Below are 25,041 nucleotides of genomic sequence, written 5' to 3' on the forward strand. Positions count from 1 at the left end.
CATCAGCATACGGTCCATCCATCGTTTGGCAAACTAGCAACGTGTTCGGTCCAACCATATAGCTCCACGTGCGTGTGGGTGCAAATAATGCAGAAACACCATATACTTTCCTCGATGGGCCACCCAAATTGCCCGCTCCCGTGGCACAAAGCTATCTCCTAATTGAATTGTAAACGTGGGCTTGGCCAATCAGAGCACGACCCGAGAGCAATATAAAAGCCACCGATTACCCAACCCGACTTCATATTTCACAGTCAGAGTCGCGTAAAGCCAGAAACACAGCGAGGTTGCCAAAGATGAGCTCTTCGATCATTTTACTCAAGGCCACTCCAATTTTGCTCTTGTTTCTTCTTTCCAACTTAGGTAATTTCTCTCTACTTTCTGAAGAATTAATCCTTCTTTTTTTTTTTTTTTCTTTTTTTCCTCTGATTTCATCAACTTATAATGTTAATCATGTGTATACACGTCATCGTATTAGATCTGATCATTCAGACAAGCATATCGATTTCTGGTTCAATATTGTAAAATAGTATTTCAATTCCATTAATGGGTTCTCTTCCTTTGTCGTTATCTGTTTTCCAGTTTCTGCGAAAACTAAGGATGTCACAGAGTTGCAGATTGGCGTGAAGGTAGGATTTGCGTTTCTCTTTATTGCTTTCATTTGCTATCTATTTCGAGTCATGGATTATTTTCCAATGTTTTCCAAGCTGAGGATGATTATATTAAAAGGGTATGCTATTGCTCAAAACTTGAGGGCATTTTTTCAAGTTGCTTTGGGTTTCTGATTTTATGTATGTTCGGAAGCTTCGCTTAATTTTCGAGTTTTGATTTTGGGTTCTCATAGAATGCGTTTTTCATCATGTCATTGTGCTATTCCCAACACATTTACTTCTTTTGCTTAATTCCTTGATTTTACCTCTGGAGAAAATTATTGTTGTTGTTATTGTCCGTGGAGGCAATATTTATTTTAGTAGGTGGGTTTCAAAATGCATGTATTTATGACACAAATATGTGGTTTATTTTATCCCAAAAAAAAAAAGAAAAAGAAACGAATATGTGGTTTAGAGGTTTGTATCATTTAATTTACTATTTCTGATTTAGCTTTGTTATTGTTTTTATATTTTGCAGCATAAGCCAGAATCCTGTCAGATTCAGGCTCACAAAGGTGATAGTGTCAAAGTTCACTATCGGGTAAGTGCAATAACTCATTCACCTTGATGTTGTTTCCAATGATCGATGCCATCCTATGAGTGATTACCATGTCTTATCAAACAATGACAAATTTACTGTACTATGTCTAGATCTTCATGTCATAAACTTTTGACTTTATTGCTGTCGATTGAATGCTTTTTTTCCATGGTTTGACATTTGAAGAAATAGTAGAAGCTCTAATTGTATAATTAACCAGTAGCTTTTACAATATTCATATTTCCTTCGAAGGCCTTTATCAATTCAATTTGTGATTGGATAATAGACCTATTGTCTTTGAATAGATAGTGATTTTACTTTCATCTAATCTATTTCTAGTTTCATTAGTTTTTATTGCTATAAATTGATGTGTGAGTTCCCTTCCTGTCATAAAGAGGAGCCATTAACTAAATAACTATGGTTTTCACATTGGCATTTGCAGGGAACACTCACAGATGGAACTGTTTTTGATTCTAGTTACGAGAGGAATGATCCAATTCAGTTTGAGCTCGGGACTGGTCAAGTAATCAAAGGTTTGTAGTGTGGCAACAGCTTTTTATATTTTTTATAATTGTTACCTGCCTTGTATATTTCCAAATGAGTGGAAACAACGTTCTCATAAATTAGTCCACAATTCCAGGATGGGACCAAGGACTGTTGGGAATGTGCGTTGGTGAGAAGAGGAAGTTGAAAATACCTTCTAAACTTGGTTATGGGGAGCAGGGTTCTCCACCTACCATTCCAGGTACTAAATTCTTTCTATCCTCTTTATGTCCTGACATCTTGTTGGTTGGAATTATAAGCATGCAGAAGATAGTAATCATATTAATGGATTAGGTAGTTTGGACCTTCTTTGACAACCTTGGCCTTCATGATCAGATAATTGTCTCCATGTAAATAAATTTGTCAATCTTGTATGACTGCGAGTCATCACTTGAATTAGTGATGCTCTACATGTGAAGTAGTCCTTTAAGTTTTGCAGCACATGGTAACAATGTTGATTTTGTAAGATTATCTCTCATGGGAGGTCAACCAAGACTAATCAATTAAAGAATTCATTGCTACTCGTTACATGGTTTGATTCAAATATAACCATAAACCATTCTTAACCATCTCAGCACTTGTTGGTTTTATTGTATATGTGAGCATAACTAAGTGATGAATGTTTTCACTTAATTCTCTTTGCAGATGTTTTAGAATTGGTTAATATGAATCCGGTCTAATATGTCCCGAGGCAGTTAGATATATAGTTTTTGAACTTTGACCATGTTATTTTACGTCGCATAAACTGCATAGAAAGATGATTATTTAAACAAGATTATATCTATTGTTAATCTTCAGATATTTAACGAAATACGATATGGCATGGAAAGAAATAATGGTTTATATGAGTTTAACATGTGTTCGTTTGAAAATCACAGGTGGTGCAACACTGATATTTGATACTGAGCTCGTTGAAGTGTTGGGGAAAACACCAAGTGAAGGAAAAACAACAAATAGCGAGCTATAATCATAGGAACATCTCCTGTCATCTCCATTTCTCTTTTTGTTTTTGTCCCTTAAAACGTTTACTTTTCTAGCGGCTTAATTTCATGAGCCAAGACATTATTTGGTATTTAATGAGAGAATATTAAAACTTTTTAAACTGAATTTGGATCATGTAGGAAGGTTATTTGGCTACATTGAATGCTTCTTTCTTCTTCTTCTTCTTCTTCTTTTTTTATTTTTTAACTTTTTTTGGTCTAGACTTTATTCTACGTGGACTAACAATAAAGAATTTCTCAGTGTGGTTTGTAATTATAGGTGCTCGACCTTTGAACTGAAGCCAAATTAATGCAATTATCAACCTTTTTTTTTTTTTTTTTTTTTTTTTGGCTGAAGAAAACTAAGTTTTACTGTTTCTTTCCGAATATAACAATCATTTATTCTTTTCCTTTTTGGTCTCCCTATTATTCAAGTGGACCAACGTAAAAGGATTTTCAGGTGTAGCTTCCAATTATAGATGCTTAAACATGGAACTGAATATGATTCAAGTGGACCAACATAAAAGGATTTTTAGGTGTGGTTTCCAATTACAGATGCTTAAACATTGAACTGAAGCCTAATCAATGCAATTATGTTATGTTATCCATGGATTTAGTATCCAAATTTAGCCCCAAAAAACAAACTTAGTACAAACATTTAGTTATTTATATATTTTCTGATGGTCGCTCAACAAACAGACATTTTACTAGAAAATAACCATTTATGTTATGAGAAATTGATTTTCGTTTCTAAGTACACGAGGTAAAGGATTGGGTGGGAAATTGATTATAAATTAATCAAATATTTTATGCAAAAAAAGAAACATAAGCTACCAAGGAAAAATGATTTTTCAAACAAAAATAACAAAAACTGATACATCTCTTGAGAACAAAGGAAGAAACGGAAATCTAGTATGCTGAAGTAATTGTTTGGACGTTTTTGTATTATAAGTTCTTAAATATAATCTTGAAATTATAGTACTCGTAAAAAAAATAAATAAATAAATAAACGATGACGTTTGGAAAGCTGAAAGAAAATCTTGTATGCAAGCGGTTTACATATGGAAAATACCGTGATCGAAGTTAGGCCGTCAGATATAGTAATCACGCTAAAACCAATGATACCACGAGAAGTAGCAAATCGCGCGCTCTCTTTCCAAGTGTCTCGAGGCAAATGCTGAGCCCTTCGTTTATCCAGAACCATCCTGACCCTTTATCAGAGCTCTTTTTCCTGTTTTGACTTAACCGCAAAACCAAGTCTCTCTAAAACCCTTCCTAATTGAAATAGAAGGCTCTAGAACCCACGTACCTGTACTACGCAGTGCATACCAAATAAAGAGTAGGGCTCCCACATCCTCCATTTCCGTTTCTAGATTTTTCTTTTTTTCTTTGAGAATCTACAGTCTACTTCTCTACACTCAATCTTTTTCTCTCTCGTTAGGCTTGTTTGGTTTTCGTGCTTTTCTGAAAAAATGGACGAGGATTTCGATATGCCACCGCCGGAGGAGATGAACGACGACTTTGATCTGCCCGGCGAAGCTCCCGTTCTCAAGGTTGGCGAGGAGAAGGAGATCAGCAAGCAAGGCTTGAAGAAGAAGCTCCTCAAGGAAGGTGAAGGCTGGGACAACCCTGACAATGGCGACGAGGTTGAAGGTGCGTGGTTTCTTTTTTTTTATTTTTTTGGGTAGTTTTTTTATTCTCATCCGTTAATTGTTTTTGTTGGTTTTTTGATTGGTTATGGTTTTGATTTGTTGGTCAGTTCATTATACGGGGACTTTGCTCGATGGAACTCAGTTCGATTCTAGCCGTGACAGGGGGACGCCGTTCAAGTTCACTCTTGGACAAGGTGAGAATATATATATATATATATATATATATATGATTTCCGAGCCGCGATTTCTGAGAATTCTTCATGATGTGATCTGATTATGTTTTCTCGATGATCATGAGTTGTTTATGGTGACTGTTTTTAATTTAATGTGCATAGCCGTGGTTTAGTGTGATTGGCGTTCAGAATATTACTTTATTGTAAAGAGAAATAAGTTAATTGTAATCTTGTTAAAAAGTTTATTAAACTGTAGTTGTAGGCTTGGACAATGGTAGATGTGGAATACTTATTTGGTATCACATTGTACTTATTGGTTGACTTGCTATTTGAAAATTTTCTAATGAATTTTGGACCAAACTACCAAGATAGCTTTATATAATTGTTGCCCTTGCAGCAGGAAACATTTAAACAAGGAGAGAGTAGAGAATGGATGTTTATTTTTGGTAATAGAGTAGAGAATGGTTATGGTAATTAATTTCAATGTAATAAACAGATTTATCTTTTAAGGATTTAGGAATAGCTTTCTCATTGCTAATAATGGCTTCTTAACCCAAAAGGACAAAGTTAAAAATATATTATTATTCAGATTTAATGGCCAGATGAATTCTTATGTCAGTTCATACTGCTTTGAGAAGCTCCTTTTAAAGCCTTTCTTTATTTGGGTCTTGACATTACTGAAAAACTTGACATTATTGAAAGAAGAAACAAGTAAGAGAATGAGATTGCTTTCGTTAATGAAATGTTTCTCATGAGGTTTCTAATGTTGGTATGCAGGGCAAGTCATCAAAGGCTGGGACCAAGGTATTGTAACAATGAAGAAAGGTGAAAATGCTCTTTTCACAATTCCTCCGGCACTAGCTTATGGAGAGTCTGGATCCCCTCCAACTATTCCTCCCAATGCCACATTGCAATTTGACGTGGAGTTGCTCTCATGGACTAGTGTGAAGGACATATGCAAGGATGGTGGTATATTCAAAAAAATTCTTACTGAAGGAGAGAAATGGGAGAATCCAAAAGACCCTGATGAAGTGTTAGGTATATTATGTCAGCCGTGCTTATTTTTGTTGTCATACACATTTATCAATTACTTTTTTTTTTTTTTAGTAACTGTTTCTGTCTGTTCTTAATGCAGTTAACTTTGAGGCTCGGCTTGAGGATGGAACACTCATTGCAAAATCGGATGGCGTTGAATTCACTGTCAGAGAGGGTAAGTTCTTTTCAACAAAGGATTCTTTCCTTCAGACTTTCCTTTTGGATTGATGACATTAACATTTTAATTATTTTAATCAGGTTATTTCTGCCCTGCATTGTCAAAGGCTGTTAAAACAATGAAGAAGGGAGAGAAGGTGCTTCTAACTGTGAAACCACAATGTATGTCGTCTATTCAACCAACCTGTGGCTTTTCTGTTATGCATTTTTTGGTGAAAAATCCATATTATCTACTTGTTTGCTGCAGATGCCTTTGGGGAGAAAGGCAAACCAGCCACTGGTAATGAAGGGGTCGTTCCACCTAATGCGACTCTGCAAATCACTCTAGAATTGGTGTCATGGAAAACTGTCACAGAAGTAACTGATGACAAAAAGGTCATTAAGAAGATCCTGAAGGAGGGTGAGGGATATGAGCGTCCAAACGATGGAACTCTTGTGAAAGGTATGTTGATTAATGTATTACTCTATATATATTTAGTATGCAGCACGTGTTTGCTGATTTTCTGATCTGGCTTTTTATTTTCCGTCTGTAGTGAGATTGATTGGGAAGCTGCACGATGGTACAGTATTTCTGAAGAAAGGACATGGTGATGGAGAAGATATTTTTGAGTTTAAAACAGATGAAGGTAGTGACAGTTGTCTTTCTCTTTCTTTATTGCCTTTTTGTATATGCTCTATCCTGTGCTTATTGGTCTAATGGACAGAGCAAGTTATTGATGGGCTTGATAGAGCTGTCTTAACAATGAAGAAGGGTGAGGTGGCACTCTTGACCATTGCTCCTGAATATGCATTTGGTTCATCCGAGTCCCATCAGGAGTTGGCAGTGGTACCGCCTAACTCTACTGTTTACTATGAGGTCGAGCTGGAATCTTTTGTCAAGGTGAGGTGGTAACATTGGGTCAAATTTAATTTATATGTAAATCTAAACCCAAAATCTGTATAATAATCTTAAATTGCTTACTTCAGGAGAAGGAGTCGTGGGATATGTCCACTGAGGAGAAAATTGAAGCGGCAGGTAAGAAGAAGGAAGAAGGAAACGTTTTATTCAAGCTGGGTAAATATGAGAGAGCTTCCAAGAGATACGAGAAGGTAAAGCCTGAGAAATGTGTTGATATACTCCTAATGATTTGATTTCCTTTATTATTGTTCTTACTGATTCTTATACGTGCAGGCTGTGAAGTACATCGAGTATGATACCGCCTTTAGTGAAGAGGATAAGAAAAAGGCCAAGACCTTGAAAGTTGCATGCAATCTCAATAATGCAGCTTGCAAGTTGAAGCTGAAAGATTACAAACAGGCTGAAAAATTGTGCACTAAGGTCTTGTAAACTTTTTTTTCAGATTACCAAAAAAAATAAAAAGGTCTTGTAATTGAGTTGGTAATGATTGCAGGTTTTTTCTTCTTGCTCCTCTGAGTTTTATTTGAGTCTGAATGATTTTTATTTGAGTCTGAATGATATCGTGTTGTTATTCAGGTATTAGAAACTGAGAGTAAAAATGTGAAGGCGCTGTATAGAAGAGCTCAGGCATATATTCAGCTGGCAGATTTGGACTTAGCTGAGCTAGACATCAAGAAAGCTCTTGAGATTGACCCTGATAACAGGTATGCACTGACTCATGACTGGATTGCCAATTTAAATTTTTAACTCTTATTCTTGTTTCAGTAGACTGGAGGTTATTTTGACCAGAAAATAATCCTGTAGGTTGTAAATTTTCTTCTCCTTTAAATCTTTCATTTGACAAAATGGGTTATCTCTTCCCTCATAAAATAGGGACGTGAAGTTGGAGTACAAAGCCTTGAAGGAGAAAATGAAAGAATACAATAAGAAGGAGGCCAAGTTTTATGGCAACATGTTTGCGAAGATGACTAAATTGGAGTCTGCCTAATCAAATGTAAGTTTCTTCTACCCCATATTCCTACGTAACAAGGGAAAGATTGCTATACGAACCCAAGTCTTCTTTCCCATATTTTCTACTCTTTTAAGCAAGGTGTTCTTAGTTTGACTGTTGACTGGTTTTTGTGTATGCAGAAAACAGGAGCTAAAGGCTGCGCCTATGAGCATAGACAGCAAAGGCATAAAATAGACAGCGTCTAGTTTTAAATTATGACATTGAAGAGTTATATGCCTGAGTTTTTTTTATCTGTTTGCATACCATGCTGCATTTTATTTTCATGGGACAAAGCCTTGTCTTTATAACACAGAGAGTCGGAACCAAATTTCTGTGCTAGGGTTTCTTCAAGTATTTGTGGTTGTTACATTTGAACTATTTTTGTTATGCCTATCAGATTCATTACGGGAGAAATTGAGGGCAAGGTCATTAACTTCATTTTTAGGGCGAGTGGGCGACACAAATAAGTACGATAATAGAATTGTCACATTAATATACGGTATTTTTTTAAAAAATATATATGTATATATATCACATAGAAGTGGGAATCAATTTTTCGGGAATAGGGCGGCCTGTTTGGTGAATTGTTTTTAAAACATTTTGTTTTGTTTTTCGAAAAGAGAAAATTGTTATCTAAGACACTACAAAAATGTTTGGCCATTGTTTTTTGAAATAGTTTTGGAAAACAGAAACAATGATAAAACAAAATAACAATATTTTGTTGTTTTTCTTTATTTCGGAAACAATTTTAATATCGTAGGAATTCATTCAAATTATCAATTTGATGGCATCCATCCATTTGATCGATCAATTTGGTAGCATTCAGCAAGGTCCAAGGTCTGTGATTGTCGAATAGGGTTGAGGTCCAGAACGAGATCTAGACCTAGAAACCCAGCCCCGATGTCTAGTGATTAGGTCTAGGGTCTGGATGGGCTTTAACATGTAATCGCTTAAATGGGTTGGAAATCCAAGACCGTGTGAGCGAGCCGAGCGCCCGCGAGTACTACAATGATCGGAAATTCTAGTTTGTCAATTATTTTTTATTTTTATTATTTTAAACAATAGGAAACTATTTTTTGTTTTCTACTTGGATAAGAGAGAATTGAAAACACTACCAAATAGGCCTAAGTTCGTAAAAGAGAGTGCTTTCTTATTTTATATATTAAAATACAAATTTTATTGAATAAAACCTCTTTTTTAGAGAAAAAAAAAAAAGGTTAAAAGGTGGAATTTTAAACAGAATGTTTATGTTCCTTTTTGATAGTTCTTTAATTGACAATTCTGACACGTGATAGAAGACGTTATACGAAGGTTGCAGTACAATGAACCCGTGTAAATATGTTGCAATTTGAACCACTTCTCTAATGTCGTTCAAGTCCAACCTTGTTTTTCATCTCCCTAATAAGCTTCTAAGGTAAGAATAATTTTCTTATGCGAAAATGAAACCCCGCAGAGTTGTAAAGAGAGCAATGTATACTCTTTTACGTTTTTGGGCACAAATCTGGCATAGCTCTAAGTTAAATGTGACAGCCCTTCTATATTTGAATAATGATATTTCCAATTTTTTAACCTTTTAATTGCCTAGTTGTTACATTTTTTTATTGGTTTTTCTTTTATAGAAGTTATTGCATCGCGTAAATAGGACTTTTTATTTTTTTAATTTTCCTTTTGAACTCATTAAATAGCACGTTCAACGTTCAAGTAGGTGAAAATTTATTATCCCAAAGAAAAAAAAAAAAACCAAGTTTTAAGTATAATTTGCTCAATTTTTGGCAATAAACAGCACCAGGTTAAAATTAAAAACAATTTTTTTTTTTTTTAAACTTCTTTCTTTTGAAACCTGATAAAATTAAAACTTCAAAAAGTCAAAATCCGAAGATGTGAAAACAAACAACCATAAGCATTATGCACGTATAATGACGAAACTACCCTCCCTGAAAATTAGTTTTTATGTTCCCTTCCAATCTAATTTTGACAGTTAGGGAGAGGGGGAGAGAGGTTTCAGATTGCCGCTCAGCCAAGAGGGGTAAGACTCAGCTTTCTGTTCCTGATGCTCATGCTCAGCTTATACCCGTTTCTCTTTGTTTTACAATTAAGCAAGCATTAGTCTCTGGTTATTATTATTATTATTATATTTTAATATGGATTTTGCACTGCTTTTGTCTCAGGTATTTCTGGGGACTCCATGCACAAGAGGCGTGTCAGTGGTGGCAAGAAGAAGGCTTAAGAGGAAGAAGCGAAAGTATGTTGTTTGAATCCTTGTTTTCTCTTCTACTAAACTGTTTATCAATGAGAAATTCCTGATTCTCTTTGTATGTGCCTTGATAGTTCTTGTTATGTGCTTTTTAAGCTACATCTCGAAATTGTTTTCCTTGATTAATTTTTTTTTTTTTTTTAAAGGGTTAAAGAAAGTCATTACAAGTAGATGGTCTTTGTCAGGACTTGGCACTTTATATTGAAATCTATCACCGTTGTTGTAGGTGGCAAGATTGTCAACGAAGCATAGATTCTGGGATATTGGAGTTGTGGTTTAATTTGTGGCACTGTGAGTTATATACACCGTTTTAGGTTTCAATGTCTACTTTTTGCTTATTTATAGTGTTTTAACTTTTTTTAATTGGTTTGTAAGGTATGAGCTTGGTGGTCAGCCAGCAAATCCAAAACGCTCCAGCAACAAGACAGTGAGGAGACTTTGTGTCGGTGGTGGCAGTGTAAAATGGAGGGCCTTGAGGTTGGACAATGGAAATTATTCCCTGGGGTAGTGAGGCTGTGATTCGCAAGACCCGTATCCTTGATTTGGTTTACAATGCTTCAAACAATGAACTTGTCAGGACACAGACTCTGGTGAAGAGTGAAATAGTTCAGGTAGATGCTGTGCTCCATTCAAGCAGTGGTATCTTCAACACTATGGTGTTGATATTGGTAGAAAGAAGAAGACTGCAGTTAAAAGGAGGCTGCAGAGGTAAATGATGCTCTGTTAAGTCTGTTGTTTACTTCTGTTTTTTGTTTTGGTTTCAAATTCTTTCATTAGCCATTATATTAAATTATTTGGTGTAATACAATACAAGTCTTTTTCTTGAGAATTACACATTCTGGGGAAACGATTTTGACTTTTTGGTTAAAAATGTGATTGTGCTTTATAGTTGATTGTTTCTTGGAGAATCATCTTTTGTGTGCATCTCAATAAACTGTTTTTATAAGAGAACTTCCTGCAAAAGCATTCTCAGATGAGTCCTGAATATAACAAATTCTTTTATATTATATTCTATCATAACCTAAGATACTTTTTGGTTTCGGTAACAATTGTAAGTTTTTTGCTGGGTATTAATTGCAGGAGGGAGACGATGCTACAGAGGAAACTAAGAAGAGCAGCCATGTCTTGAGGAAGATTGAGAAGCATCAGAAGGATCATAAACTCGATTCCCATATTGAAGAACAGTTTGGTTCTGGTAGGTTTATGGCCTGCATTTTTCCCGGCCAGGTCAATGTGGCAGAGCTGATGGGTAAGTTTAGATAGACATAAAGGGTTTTGTGAACTTGTTTGTATGAACAGAAGTTAATTTTACTTAGTCTTACTTGTTATCAGAGGTACATATTGGAAGGGAAAGAGCTAGGGTTTTACATGAAGTAAATCCGGAGGAAGAAAGGGAAGGGCGGCACTGGCGCTGCTCCTTAAATATTGTGATCCTTATATCTGTTGATGCCCATATGAAATCTTATAGGATTTTCTCGATCTAACCCCTAGAGGAGATATTCTCTCTCATCTCTCTTTTTTTTTTTTTTAAGGAAATTTTTTTTTTTACTATTCTGTAGTTGGTGCTACTTTGCGGCATATCTGGTTGCAATTTAATGCTTAAACTAGCCAGGTAGGGTGCTTCTGCATATTTTGTTAATGATAGACTATTAATTTTATAGTTTCTATATTTTTATAACTTACACAAATTTAATGCATCAGTGTAAAAATCTATTAACACATTCTGGCGGATGGGATAATGCAATTTTTTAGGCACGTTAACTCAGTTTGCTTGTCAAATTGGAAATTTGCAAAAAATTTATCTGTTGGTGCGAAGGATAAACTGAAATGTTCTTGTAGTTGAGCATTCAATAATTAGGTAGATGCCAAAAATACGAAGAATTATAGATCAAAACTGACAGGCTTCAGCTAATAGAAAAGCCGACTTTGCATCTTGTTGGATGTACATTCTTCTCTTCTATAAATAGGTGGAAAAAATTGTACTTTTCCATTGCTAGAAACCCACCGATTGAAGATCTAGCCTATCTGAATAACAGCATACATATAGAGGGAAGTCATAATTCACATTATCCAACCATGCAAATTGGAAGAGGCTACGCCACAAGTTGAAAGTAACAAAATTCAAACGCTAATGTAATCCAAAATATTTGGAATCATACACAATCCTCCAACAAACAAAACAAAGAATGACAAATTTGATAATGTAACAGAGCAACAAGTATACATTTGAATATGGTATACCAAATAAACAGGTCAGGAGGAACAATCTATTCCAACTACACAATCTAGTCTTCTAGGGCCCCTTTTGAGACGTTTGATTTTTAACTTCTAAAAACCAAATGGCTCCACAAACCATAACGATACAACAATCCTCTACCGACAATGTATAAATATAGACTGCAATTATGTGTCATGAAAAATTGACGTGTGCTTCAATTGGGAGCCAATAGTCACTAATAGCAGGTGTCAACTGCTAGAGTTCTGTAATCAGCAAAGTTTGGATGGATTTTTCAATCTCTGCCCTCTTGACCTGAATCCCAGGCTGAACCCCAGTTGATAGCTTTCCATCACTACTCGGAAACAGTACCCAAAATGGTTTAACTTACCTGCTCCCCGATCAAATCAAGACCAACAACTAGAAAAGTGATTCCTTGAAATAGTAGGAAGTAGAAGTGAATTCCTTGGGCAGACAACAAGCTTCTTACTGAAGCAGTTAATAATATAAAGGCAAGAGTAAGTTCTTTCCTGTATAAACGATTTCGTTTGAGTTTCCCGACTTTCTTAGATATCTCTATTTTGCTCAGCTCTTCAAGGCCTGATTCTGAGGATGACCTATGAAGACTGGTGGTTTCCATTAGAGGAGCAGATTCCCTTTCAAAAGCAACTAGATCTGTCTCTGATGATCTTCCTAGTTTCTTGGTGACTATCCACTCGTATGAACTTCCTAAACGAAATAATCCTGATATCATGGCATTAAATTTTGTCACAGACATTGTATTCTCAAATAGAAGGTAGGGAACTATAAATGGGAATGACCGTGGCGCTGGAAGGATATTCAAAATGGACATAATTCCAGGAACATAACAAACAACCCATGCTGGTAGCTCAGCTTCTGGCAGGAACATGGTCAGTGGTAGAATGATGCAGAAGAGAGTGAATGAATAAAATGGAAGAATAAGCTTCCGCAGGAGGAAGAACAGAAATATTAAATTTGCTTTCTTTGACACACCCACCTGAGTAAAAAATATAAAAAATATATATAAAAAAAAAAAAAAGAACACAAAAACAAAGAAAAGAAATATTTATGTGCTTGAACATCCTTAAGTTCGTCAACCTAGTTTGCTTCTAAAGGAGACCGAAAGATCATACTCGTTCCTAATAAGCGTAAGGTTTTTTCCTTTTCTTTTGATCTTCCTCCAAGTATGTGTTGTTCAAGAACTCTCTTGAAGGCATGATCAAGAAATGTAATGTATTTCAAATGAAATCAAAACAAAAGGAACATCCATACCTTGGAACGGAGAATGTCAACAAAGCATAAACGAAACAACTGCATTGGACCCGAATGCCAGCGATGTTGCTGTTTCTTATATGCCTCATAGGACTCTGGAAGCTCACAAAGGCACTGCAAAGAAGCATCAAATCAGCAAACCAAAGCAGTCCCACAATGTGTAAAGAAATATATAGCGTGGATGCGAGGATGCACATACCTTAACATCATCCAGATATATGAATTTCCATCCACATAGATGGGCACGAACAGCAATATCCATGTCCTCAACAGTAGTCCTCTCCAACCAGCCACCACATTCCTCTAGGGCTTTAATTCTCCACACACCAGCAGTACCATTAAAACCAAAGAAGTTGATAAACACACCATTGACCTGTTGTTCAACCTCAAAGTGGAAGGATAAGTTTATGTTCTGCAGTCTGGTGAGCAAGTTCTCATCCTTGTTCACGAAAGACCACCTTGTCTGGACCAATGCTAGATCATCATTCCCCTTCAAGTGAAAAAAACAAGTTTCAGTCAGACAAATAATGAAATGAAAATCACCAAGGATCATCCAAAAATCTTATGCATTATTCAATCCTAAATTAGAGCACTCAGCGGTCTATACATGGTGGGTGGTTGATTTACAGGAAAAGGAACAAAGCTCAAGGACAGGAACATTAAAGAAACGTGCAATCAGGAAGAGTAGTCACCTAATGTAAGACAGATCACAGACAAAATATATTGAAATTATAAAATTAAACCTTTTCAAAGTGAAATCCACACCCAAACAATCCTATGATAATAAAAAACCAAGAAGTCATAATTTTTCAGGTGGTAATGTTAATTTATGATGATGGCCCTTCTTGCACAAGATACAAATGTGTAAAAATATCAACATATAGCCCCAACTTCCCCCCACTCCACACTCCCCAAAAGATATATATATGTTTATTTCTTTTAATTAAACCAACCAAAAAAAAAAGAGAAGAGGAAGAGGAAGAGGAAGAAGAAGAAGAATTAGAAGGAAGAAATGTACTTGAACATCAAGACTTTATACGCAAAGTTCATTGCAATCTCTACTAACATCCATATCACCACCTAAACTCAGGATCTTTCAATGGTAATATGCTCTTTGTATGTGGAGTAACAACATGATAGTTGTAAATATCAAACTCTAGATTCAACAAACTGATAAAAGTTACATTTTGACTGTCAACACGAATAGTTCTTAGATTTCATCTACACTGGAAAATGGATCATATGTAAAACAAAATACACATATATACATATCTCAAGTTTCCGAAGTGTAAATTATTCCTCAAGATCCACCTTTTAGCTTGCAAAACCAATAGGAATTTGTGGATATATATGTTATAAAATTACCTTAAAGTAGGGGATAGTTTTCTTTAAGAAATCAGGCCCTGGCTGAAAGTCTGCATCAAATATTACAACAAACTCATAATCTTTTACATAATCACAACTCATAGCAGACTTGAGATTCCCTGCTTTATATCCTGTTCGCAAAAGACGATGTCTGTACAATATGCGAACACCGCGCTGTTGCCATTTCTGTACTTCTGCCTTAATGAGGAGTTGAACATCTGTATCATCAGAATCATCGAGAACCTGTACAAGCATTCTCCCCCTTGGCCAGTCCTGGATACAAACTGCTGCAATTGATTGCTGGTAAACCTGTGAGGAAACCAATAAGAGTAATTTGCTGAAGAATAGAAACCTCAGTGAAAAGAAAAATGCAATTCAACTTAGGTTGCTACAATGTCTCATGGTAATTCTATGCAAACCATACACAAAGCAAACAAGAAAAATTGCTTATATTCCAATTTCAGTTTCTAACCTGCAACAAGAGAAGGTGGAACAGAACGAGACATGCTAAGAAAGACAAAGGAAAGTAAAGTATTGACACATCAATCTAGCAATTCACTATCCATATTCACAAAGATAAAAAATGACTCTAGCACATGCAAGAATATTTTGTTCTAACATAAAACTAAGAGGAACTTACAATTACAACAAGCAAACAACCCTAAGTTCCCATTACTTGCGTAATGAATTGATGATGTTGATGCATAAAGTAGAGTCACTAAATTTAAAATTTTCTACCCAAAATACATAACGCAGAAATAGTGCATTTGCATATAGTCTCAAAAGCTTGTTTGACCTATTGTGTCAAGCGGAAGAATATTAAACACAGTCTAGGCAAAGGGTAACATTAAATAATGACACCACCACAGCGCAAAATGAAAACTAGTTCTAATTCCCAATATAGCCGAATCCAAGCAATAAAACAAAATAAACAAAAATAAAAAATAAAAAATAAAAAATGGAACTTTTGGGGGGATAAAAGAGACCTACATCTTCTTACCTCCCTTTCATTGCACATTGGGATCTGCACCAACACCATTGGATAATCCTCCACATTCTCATTGCCCTCCTCATCCACCGACGGAGTATCCTTATACTCCATGACCGCCTTAGGCTTAATCCTCCGAAACTTGATCCAGAAGCACCCCAACATCAACACCACTCGATCCACCGACTGTATCAGGAACAGCACAATACATACATTCGTCAAGGTCTGCAACGGCGGCGCCAAGTAATTGGCCCGAATCTGCAACCAACTGGCGTACACCAACTCCACAAGACCCAGCATCTGGGCCGAACCCAACGTAGGTGGGCTGAAATGCCATCCTTTGAAGTAAGCAACAAGCTCGAAGCAGAGCAACAACAGCACCACGATCAGAAACCCCTTGATTACCCTGTAAAGCCTCGACGACGCCGAATCGGCAGGCGAATCTGGGGAGGCGATACGGCGATTGGCGGTGCGCAATAATGAAACGAACCCACTGGACAAGGAGGCGAGAGAGGCGGCGATTTGCTGGAACTTGAGGAGGCAGACCCAGGAGAGTTGTCTGGCGCTCCGAGCCCGGTGCTTCTCGACGGGCCGATCAGCGGCGATGGGGCTTCGGATCTCGACGCTGAGGAAGGCAGTAGAAGAAGGGTCGTCGGACTTGTCGAGTAAGAGTAGGTCCTGGTCTCTATCTCTTTGCTTATTCCACCATTCCTGAAACTCGTAGTTTGGAGGCCGAGAAGACATAGATTAGACAGAAAATGTAACTAACGCTAATTTATCAAGTACAGCGACTGTATGTGTGTGTACATATATATATATATATATGGATTTTTTTCAAAGATCTGTGTGTTTGTGTTTGTGTTTGTCGTGAAAAAGCTATATCTTTTTTTTTAAAATAAAAAAATAAAAATTATTCTGTGTTTGCTCAAAGTTCTTTGTTGTTTTTTCTGTGTGTGTATGATCCAGAGAAGGAAGTTGAGAGGCTCTGCTAAATTTAGAAACAAGTTAACCAAATTTAGCGGGCGTTTGCTCCTCTTTCCTCTTCTTATTCTTTTTGTGAATTTTCATGTTTTTCAATTTTTCAGAATTAAAAAAAAAATAAATAAATAATAAAAAGCCTAATTGGACTTTCTCTCATTCACACATACGGACACACCGGACGATGCCCATGTGCGTTTATGGGGTCATCATCCCCGTATTCAGATTTTTAATCGCCGCGCTCCGATTGAAGCCACGTGTTCCTCTCTTTTTGATTTTAAGATTGCTTACGTGTTTGGACGCGTCAGCTTTTTCGGCCATAATCTGCTTTGCCTTGTTACTAAAGAGGCTCTCTAGTGGTCAAGCCCATATCATTTGGACTGAGCCTCTATTAGGACTTGATTCGTTACAAATCACTAATTGAATAACTCTGTGGTCCTTCTCTTTACACCAGCAAAATATCTTCTTACACTGAATTTTTATGTAAAATTACAAAATCATCCTAATCACTTTTTTTTTTTTTTTCCCCTTTTTTAATTAATGAATTAATTTATTTTTCCGTCTTATCTCTGGCTCGGTTTTTTTCCACCAAATTCATTGCCGATCACCCGACGGCCTGCAACAAACATCAGCACATTTCTCCGGAGGCCTTCATATTCTTTCTTTCAGATCTAGTCTCACTTATATAATTATTGAAGTCAAACACTTTTTTGAGAAATTTATTTATGAGTAATGAAAATTTCGTTATAGTTAAAGAGGTCGATAAATGTGTCTCGATGGCCAGTCGATAAATGTGTCTCAATGGCCAGTCTTCGACGGATTTGACATTTCTTTGCTAAAATCAATTGATTTGGAAACCAAACATGGTTGGCAAGAACTCTACCACCCCATATGTTCATCATGTATGAAGAAGGTAGGAGCCTGTTAGCCATGGAGGCCCTAACCATGGAGGAATAAAGACTCCTGCAAAAAGAGGCCTCTTTTACTTAAAACAAATAATAATAATAATAATAATAAATAATTGAAAAAAGACAATTAAAAGATTGATTAAAAAAAAAAATTCGACGCATAATTGGTTCAAAATCTGATAAAGAAAAACTAAAAAGGGGTTTTGGTAATTCTACGTAAAATACAGTGTAAGAAGAAGTTTTTGCCGTGTAAATAGAAGCACCTCACTCCAAATTACCTAAAAGTTTCTTATCCTAAGATATTGTTAACAAGTGGGTATAAATTTTAAACAATGAATTTGAAACTTCTGATATTCTTGAATTTTAAAATGAAAATAGAAAAGGTCTAGATTATTTACCAATGAAACTTCCCAATGTGAAAAGAAAATGGGTTCGTAAGATTGGTGGTAAACGGGCCATAAATCGCATCTGGATTAAATGGGTTAAGTCCATATTTTTATGGGCCAGGATGGGCTTGTGTTGAAGATCCTTTTACATAGAAGTGGCAGAGCCGACCCAATGGCTCTATTTTTTAATATGCGTTGGGCCTGTAAGAACTGTGTGCAGATTTGTGCATGTCATTGCAGCAAATTAACATAGAAGCTCCTTACCCCTGAATACTCATCCCAAAAAAAACCAAAAAAAAAGAAAAAAAAAAAACTTACTCCTTAATAAATAATGATGAAAAAAAGAGAATCCAAATTCAATTTATATTTGGGATAGCAAAAGAAGGTAATAAAATGGAGCCTATATTTATTTTGAAAAAGCGCGCCCACATATATAAAGAACCATTATGATAATATTTTATCAAGCACCATTATAACAGCAAATCAATTTTCTTGGATTTGTTTATATAATGTGTATAGATTTTGGTTAAATTATATTTGAAAAACATGACTTATTATTATTATTATTATTATTTTCTCAATCAGGATTACAACATTTCCACTACTTCAAGAGTATGGGCATGAGAAACTACTACCTAAAAAAACATGGCTTAGTTGAATAAGATGAAGGCATAAGTGGTGAAACCATAGGATTAAAAGAGTACTACTATTAGTAAGCGGGACCCAGCGAAACGTGTCCATAGAGTCCAAATATTGTTCCATTGGTAATGGGTTTTGGTTGTGCAAACATCGCTTCCAAAAAAATAAAATAAAATAGAAGGAAAATTTGGTGAAATTGTTCACTCAAAGTCACAAGTCAAGTCACAAAATTTTCCCCCAAAAAAAAAAAAAAAAAAAAGTCACAAGTCACAAAACTCAACCTTTGAAATAATTCACCAAAAATTAAAAAAAAAAAATGAAAAAACCTTTCAAATGCAGAAAAACAAAAACACGCTTACAGTTGTAGAGCATGAAATAATTCATGGTTGGTGAAACAAATGATGGTTTTGTGTTTTTCCCCTCTACAAAAGCAAAAACACCAACCAAAGTGTTTTTTATACCCTTAGAAAAGCTTCTTCCTCAGGTGAAAAACAAAACAAAAAGGAACAAAAACAAAAATTACAAATTAAGAAAATAGCACAGTGAGAAAGAGAGAGGTTTGGGATCAATAAGGACACCCACCCTACACTCATTATAGTAGCAACCCCAATAAAAACTACCACTGTCCTTTAAGTCTCTTCAAACATTCTTTCTAGGTAGGCCCTCATTTTCTCATCGTTTTGGTTGAGAAAAAAATAAAAAAATAAAAATCTAAATCTAAATCGCGGAGACTCGAAGCTTTTGTTTTTTTGGCCTTGTATCAAGGACATAGATTTCAGGGTTTTGATTTTGACAATTTTGGCCCACGAATTTCTTGCTCAACTAGATTCATAGAAGCATCATACCAGCAAACCCCCAGCCTAGATATACCAAACCCACCAAAAATAAATAAATAAATAAATAAAATAATAAAAAAAAAGAGGAAAAAATAAGGATAGCTACACTGTAGTCTATTGATGACCTATATAAACTTTTTTTCACTTGGATTTTTTGTCTTGGAAATTAAACAGTGATTCAGGGAATTTTGTTTCACCCCAGTTGAATCATTAAAGTGGTAAATCCAAAACTAATATATTTCTTTTTTATTATTTAAGCTTTGTGGAAATGAGATTTAATTGGGTACCAGCGAAGCCTATACGGGACAAGAGAGTCTTTGTCAAGTTTTTGTTTTTTTCCCAGCAGTCACACACACATATATATATATATATATAAATACCTTTTCTTTTTATCTTTGATGCATGAAGTTGAAGAATATCAACCGTAGCATGAGAGAAACAGCCAAATAATTTAAAAAGGGAATGAAGAAAAATAAAAAATAAAAACTGAAAACCCCAATGATGAACACGTTTCAAACTATTATTGGGCCCTTTAGAAATTCTTAGAGACAAGACTGTCAGAAAAAATATTATTTAATTGATTATTAATTATAACATTATAGGTTTTCTAATTGTTTTATATACAGCACCACATTCAAAGCATCTTCCTGATAATTAAATTACATAAATCTGCACACCAATAATAGACCCTTGATTAAAGAATTGCTTTAAGGCTGCAATGGCAGAAATCTTTTGTTGAACCCAAAAAACTGGATTTTTACTAACCACCTCATAGAGAAAAAAAAGATTAGTCTGTATAATTTATTTTAAAGGGCATCTCTTTTCCAAACCTGAACTCCACTACATTACCCTCTTTTATTTTCTTTTTGTTTTTTATTTTTATAATTGGGAATATAATAATTTTATAGTAGGTGAGACTATATAAAGCTCTTTGATTCAATGGGCCTAGTCAGAATCTCACCACGGCCAACCTGGGATTCTCTTGATGTTTTTTGTATGGTATGGAAAATAAATAAATATATTAGAAAGTTGTTAAAAGGAGTGGTTCTAACTTCTAACTTCTAACCTCTACTGCTTAATTGGAATTTTGTATTCAGAACAGTAAAAAAAGGAACAGAAGCTTCTGCTTTTGGGTAATCTATGGAAATTAACAGGAGCCAAAAATATGCCAGAAATCATGGTTGACCCCAGCCCAAAGTTATATTACCTAATTGTCCTAATCATTCAAATTAGACTTTTAAGAGAACAGAGGCCCCACTAATACAGCTGGTTACAACACCAAGTTGGAATCAAATCTATAAGATTATGCTATTGACAGTCTACAATTGACAAGATCCCAATACAATTTATGAAAAGATAATTAATTAATACAATTGTTATTGAAGTAACAAAAAATAAAAATTCTGAATTATAAGGCAATAAAGTCCAATAGGATGGATACTGAAATCTGGTAGAAAACTCTTTTTTCTCTAGATTAGCAATTTAGTAATGTATCTTACAACTAGGTGCATTAACATTATGCACCCAAAATACAGAATTTGGACCGGGGATTTTACAGTGGATAAATAAAACTCTCCTCCCCCACCTCCCCCCAAAAAAAAAAAAAAAAAAAATTGACAACAAAAATTACATTGAATATAATAATATAAAAATGAGGCAGCAGGAAAAAAAATGGTTTTCTTCAATTGACCTAGAGATAAATAGCTTAGTCCTTCATTTTGATAATCATCCAAATTAACTCCCTTGTATGTACAGTAGCCACTCTAAACCAAATGGGTCATCAGAGCTCAACCTTCATGTGGGATACTTGGTTTATACCTGCATTAATGGAACAAAGATTATGATTCAATTTTATTGGTAAAATGTATTCAAAATTATTTGATTTATCTATATAAATTTTTTTCCTTACCATGAAGGCTTTGAGATTGCAATGCTGGATTTTGTCCAAAACCCATTTGAACAATGCTTTGCAGATCATCCTCTGCAAATGCTTGATACTGCAAATGATTAACCAGTCAAATAAGTTAATTATTATTTTTTTTAAAAAAGGAAGAAAAAAGGGTTTTTGTCATATTCTAGTGGGAAAATTTATTACCTGAGAAACTGCTTCAGTAAATCCATTGAGTGAAGGTAATTGCAAGCCAAGATTTTGGCATAGTGCAGAATCTAATGGGTCCACTGAGCAATGGCTCACTGGCCCATTAGAAATGTTGTTATGCAGTGCTGGATTTTGCTGGGGCTGGTGACCATAAATGGCTGGTGCCGAGGAATCTACTGAGAATATTGGATGTGGCAAAGAGCTGTTTGGTTGGAATATCTGAAAAAGAGAAACGTCAAAAAATAAAAAAGTTTAAAAAAATAATAATCCCAATTTCAACAAAATTTGCAAATACTTAGCCACATTAAGACTTTTTGTTTTTTTTATTTTTTTTTCCTTGAGAAAGCTTACATCTTTGGACATAAGACTATCCATGTTGGTATCCAGACTGGTATTCACAGAAGCCAACTTCATAGACAGAAACTGCAGAGAACGAATGCATATCCAATTAGATTAAAAAAAACAAAAAAAAAAAAAGGGAAAAAAAATGGGTATCGAAATTTTGAGCTATTATTCTTTCTTAATTTACCTCAACTTGACGTTGTAATGACTGGACATAGTTTATAATCTCGTCAAGCATAAGTGCTTTGCCAGTAACCTAAAAAACATACCCAAAAATTAAAAACCCAAATTACAAACCCAAATTTCCAATTCAACGTTTAGAATTTCTTGCACACCTTGTTGCAACCGGGTACGAGATCTTGAAGAAGTTTCATTCTTTCGCTGATCTTTTCCCTCCGAACCTGTTCGTATTTTACAAGGCAATGTCAGAAATCCGAAGTTTGGAAATGACCATATAAAACCTAATAGTAGTATATATAAAGAATTAAAAACCAAAACGCTATGCTTTACTTACCCTTTCAGCGAGACTATGGCTATCAGTAGCTTGACCTCTTCTTGCTCTAACATGAATGTAGTCCTTAGGAGGCTCAGGGGGTTTTTGGCTGGTCTTTGTTTGCTTCTCATCCCCTGTAGAACCACTACTTGCTTTTGCTTCTTCCTCTGTTTTAACAGTACCATTTTCATTCCCATTACCTTCGGTTGATTTGCAACGCTTTGCATTTGAATTCTCATTAATTTCAGCAACCTGTGAGAGGACATAACTCATTGTTGTCAACAAAATGTTCGACCAAAGTCCAAAACCAGAAATTGGACAATGTTAAGAGTCAAATTGTGTGTACCTTAGCTTGGGAAGAATCCTTTGGTTTTCCCTTTGAAGATGCTTTTCTTTTCCTGGAATTGGTGTCGTTAGTGGCATTAATCCCGGTTTCCCCATTTGGGTTTTGTTCAGAGACTGTGGATTCCTCTTGAGAAATGGCCAATCCAGTTCGATCCTGCAACGGAGAATTTTTGTTCTCCTGGATACCCATATGAGATCCAAGTGCTTTAAGTGAAGGGCTACTCGAAACTCTCGGCATTTTACCATTCACCATTAATGTATTAGATCTAGAAGGAAGTTCACCATTACTCAAACCCAACTGACCAGTTCGACCATTGAAACTCCTACTTCCAAAGCAAGAAAACCTCGCAGCCCTCTCTGCAAATCCAGGATCAGCGGAGAATTCCGCCACAGTGGAATTCAAAGGCATGGATTTTCCCAAACTGGGTATTTTCTCTTTGACTAAATGATCCATCATGGGCAAGTTAATTTTGGGTGGAGAATTCAGAGGAGTGCTATAACAGGAAGTGTTCGTACTGTTATTCCCACCAATGTAAGAACTCGCCGGAATCGTAGTACCACTTCCTAGCAGAGGCTGAGAATGCGGTGAGATCTCGCCGGAGTTGCCAATGTTCCCGAGCTTCCCAATCAACTCTCTGATCACAAAGTTTTCGTTAGAGACGTTGGAATTGGAAGCCGCCGGAGAAGAAACCATGGAACTCAGAGCCGAATCGAAGTGCATACTCTGATCCGTTGACTTATTATTATTATTATCCCAGGAGCTTGGATTGTAAAAGCAATCCGGGGATCTATCTGAAGAGCAATTCATCTCCGTGGGTTGAATTTCAAGAGCGGCCGAGATTGCATGCCAAGTGGGAATGGACGGTCCTGATTCGAAGTGAAGAGGTGGTGGTGGGATTCCCGCATTCAGAAAGAAGTCATTCTCCATCGAACCAAAAATGGACACCAAATGAAAACAAAAGCTTAAAAGATTGATTTTGAGCTGATAGCTTTGTTATTGGAAGGATGAGAAAAAGTTTTTTTTTTTTTTTCTTTTTTTGTTTTGGGGGGGGTGTTCTTTTTATGGTCACAATGGAGGGGAGAGACTAGAGAGATGAAACGAAGATGGTGTGGGAAAGTGAAGCAGAGAGAAGTGAATGATGGTGAGGGGGGTTTAAAATGGAGAAATGTGGGTTGAATATGATTGCATTGGTGGGTGAGAAAGAAGAATGTGTTTTACTCAACAAAAGCAGAGCTTAAGCAAAGTGCACACGCTCACAATCAAAAATAAAAAGAGAATTTGAGAAAGAAAGACAGAAAGAAAAGAAGAATAGAAAAGGGGGGAAGAAGATGGTTTGGGATTATGGAGGAGTTATATAGGCCAAAATAGGATTGTTTGACTTCTTATTTTTTTTCTTTTTTTCTTTTAAATTTTATTATTATTATTATTAATTATTTTCATTTTGGTTGGGTAGGGGGTTTTCTTGGGTAGTGTGGTAATTCTACTTCTTCTTCTTCTTCTTCTTCTTGGCTCCGTAAAAGACGGAAGAAGGATGGAAGAAAGGTGTTGCCGGTCCTTGGACGTAAAAGCACACGCTCAATGCTTGTTTCCTCTCTCGAAATAATCAGTCCACTGCCCTTGCATTCAATCCAGGTTTCGGAATTTTCTAGTCTCTTTCCACTTTTTTTTTCTTTTCTCTTATTTATTTATTTTTTGTTTTATTATCATTTTAAGCTATACTAAAAGAACTTAAAATAAATAAGATTCTTGCTTAATGCGCATGTCTTAATTCTCAAAAGGATTGAAGTTGCAACAATTTGAACTTGTACATATTTTTTAAAGACCATATATAGATATATATTTCAAGTAACTTTCATGTAATTTACCAAAAAGGGAATTTCATGTATAAGGATATTATAAAACTTGAATAAAATTTCCGTTTTTCTTCTGATTTTTGTTTTTCAAATACTATTAAAATATATTTGAGTTTTGTTAATATGACAAGTCCAATTTATAAGTGAATTTGAAGGTATACAGAACAGAAAGTGATGTGTATATCAAAAATGATTAGGACCAAAAAACAGCTAATAAAATTGTCGTGTATATGGTTTTTTCAATTCAGCATATACACATTTTCTTCTTTATATTTTCCACCGATGAGAGCTTCAATGCGTAATTTTATTTGGTCTAATGAATCAAATTTTAGCTCATATAATACATCAAATTGTAACCCTGCAGTATGGAGATGGAGTCCAAGATAATAAAGATATATAAATACCCATTT

The 25,041-nt window shown here is 35.5% G+C and overlaps 4 protein-coding genes and 1 pseudogene across 4 annotated transcripts; 3 read left to right on the plus strand and 2 right to left on the minus strand.

Moving 5' to 3' along the window:
- The first annotated feature begins 203 nt into the window (after positions 1-203).
- Positions 204-2,838, plus strand: LOC107426606 (FK506-binding protein 2). The gene is made up of 6 exons (XM_016036832.4): positions 204-363; positions 583-629; positions 1,129-1,191; positions 1,631-1,721; positions 1,829-1,933; positions 2,610-2,838. The coding sequence occupies exons 1-6, from the start codon at positions 297-299 to the stop codon at positions 2,696-2,698; spliced, it is 462 nt and encodes a 153-aa protein (XP_015892318.1). The 5' UTR covers positions 204-296; the 3' UTR covers positions 2,699-2,838.
- A 1,150-nt stretch (positions 2,839-3,988) lies between these two features.
- Positions 3,989-7,640, plus strand: LOC107426533 (peptidyl-prolyl cis-trans isomerase FKBP62). Its single transcript, XM_016036729.3, has 12 exons — positions 3,989-4,364; positions 4,471-4,557; positions 5,314-5,574; positions 5,672-5,746; positions 5,830-5,910; positions 5,996-6,190; positions 6,282-6,374; positions 6,453-6,628; positions 6,715-6,837; positions 6,920-7,066; positions 7,223-7,350; positions 7,520-7,640. The coding sequence occupies exons 1-12, from the start codon at positions 4,184-4,186 to the stop codon at positions 7,632-7,634; spliced, it is 1,662 nt and encodes a 553-aa protein (XP_015892215.1). The 5' UTR covers positions 3,989-4,183; the 3' UTR covers positions 7,635-7,640.
- A 1,947-nt stretch (positions 7,641-9,587) lies between these two features.
- On the plus strand, positions 9,588-11,584 carry LOC107426762 (small ribosomal subunit protein eS8-like; annotated as a pseudogene).
- Positions 11,585-12,003: 419 nt separating this feature from the next.
- Positions 12,004-16,888, minus strand: LOC107426761 (probable xyloglucan glycosyltransferase 6). The gene is made up of 5 exons (XM_016037031.4): positions 15,765-16,888; positions 14,765-15,073; positions 13,599-13,889; positions 13,400-13,513; positions 12,004-13,124 (listed from the first exon to the last, which is right to left on the minus strand). Exons 1-5 carry the CDS (start codon positions 16,494-16,496, stop codon positions 12,489-12,491), a joined length of 2,082 nt encoding a protein of 693 aa, XP_015892517.3. The 5' UTR covers positions 16,497-16,888; the 3' UTR covers positions 12,004-12,488.
- A 4,059-nt stretch (positions 16,889-20,947) lies between these two features.
- Positions 20,948-24,615, minus strand: LOC107426586 (transcription factor bHLH62). The gene is made up of 8 exons (XM_016036807.4): positions 22,779-24,615; positions 22,454-22,684; positions 22,275-22,340; positions 22,127-22,195; positions 21,949-22,020; positions 21,595-21,816; positions 21,409-21,496; positions 20,948-21,317 (listed from the first exon to the last, which is right to left on the minus strand). Exons 1-8 carry the CDS (start codon positions 23,703-23,705, stop codon positions 21,280-21,282), a joined length of 1,713 nt encoding a protein of 570 aa, XP_015892293.1. The 5' UTR covers positions 23,706-24,615; the 3' UTR covers positions 20,948-21,279.
- Positions 24,616-25,041: the final 426 nt, after the last annotated feature.

This window comes from Ziziphus jujuba, chromosome 9 (genome assembly GCF_031755915.1).
Source record: "Ziziphus jujuba cultivar Dongzao chromosome 9, ASM3175591v1".
Lineage (NCBI taxonomy): Eukaryota > Viridiplantae > Streptophyta > Magnoliopsida > Rosales > Rhamnaceae > Ziziphus > Ziziphus jujuba.

Excerpts from the sequence above, each read along its gene's own strand:
- LOC107426606 (XM_016036832.4), top strand. The coding sequence starts at position 297 with ATGAGCTCTTCGATCATTTTACTCAAGGCCACTCCAATTTTGCTCTTG. Across the intron at positions 364-582 it reads GTTTCTTCTTTCCAACTTAG|TTTCTGCGAAAACTAAGGAT; the intron begins GTAATTTCTCTC and ends TCTGTTTTCCAG. Across the intron at positions 1,192-1,630 it reads GTGTCAAAGTTCACTATCGG|GGAACACTCACAGATGGAAC; the intron begins GTAAGTGCAATA and ends TGGCATTTGCAG.
- LOC107426586 (XM_016036807.4), bottom strand. The coding sequence starts at position 23,705 with ATGGAGAATGACTTCTTTCTGAATGCGGGAATCCCACCACCACCTCTT. Across the intron at positions 22,685-22,778 it reads AGGATTCTTCCCAAGCTAAG|GTTGCTGAAATTAATGAGAA; the intron begins GTACACACAATT and ends GTCCTCTCACAG. Across the intron at positions 22,196-22,274 it reads TCGTACCCGGTTGCAACAAG|GTTACTGGCAAAGCACTTAT; the intron begins GTGTGCAAGAAA and ends TATGTTTTTTAG.
- LOC107426533 (XM_016036729.3), top strand. The coding sequence starts at position 4,184 with ATGGACGAGGATTTCGATATGCCACCGCCGGAGGAGATGAACGACGAC. Across the intron at positions 6,375-6,452 it reads TGAGTTTAAAACAGATGAAG|AGCAAGTTATTGATGGGCTT; the intron begins GTAGTGACAGTT and ends TCTAATGGACAG. Across the intron at positions 6,838-6,919 it reads CTTCCAAGAGATACGAGAAG|GCTGTGAAGTACATCGAGTA; the intron begins GTAAAGCCTGAG and ends TTATACGTGCAG.
- LOC107426761 (XM_016037031.4), bottom strand. The coding sequence starts at position 16,496 with ATGTCTTCTCGGCCTCCAAACTACGAGTTTCAGGAATGGTGGAATAAG. Across the intron at positions 15,074-15,764 it reads CAATGTGCAATGAAAGGGAG|GTTTACCAGCAATCAATTGC; the intron begins GTAAGAAGATGT and ends GTTTCCTCACAG. Across the intron at positions 13,125-13,399 it reads TTGACATTCTCCGTTCCAAG|GTGGGTGTGTCAAAGAAAGC; the intron begins GTATGGATGTTC and ends TTTTTTACTCAG.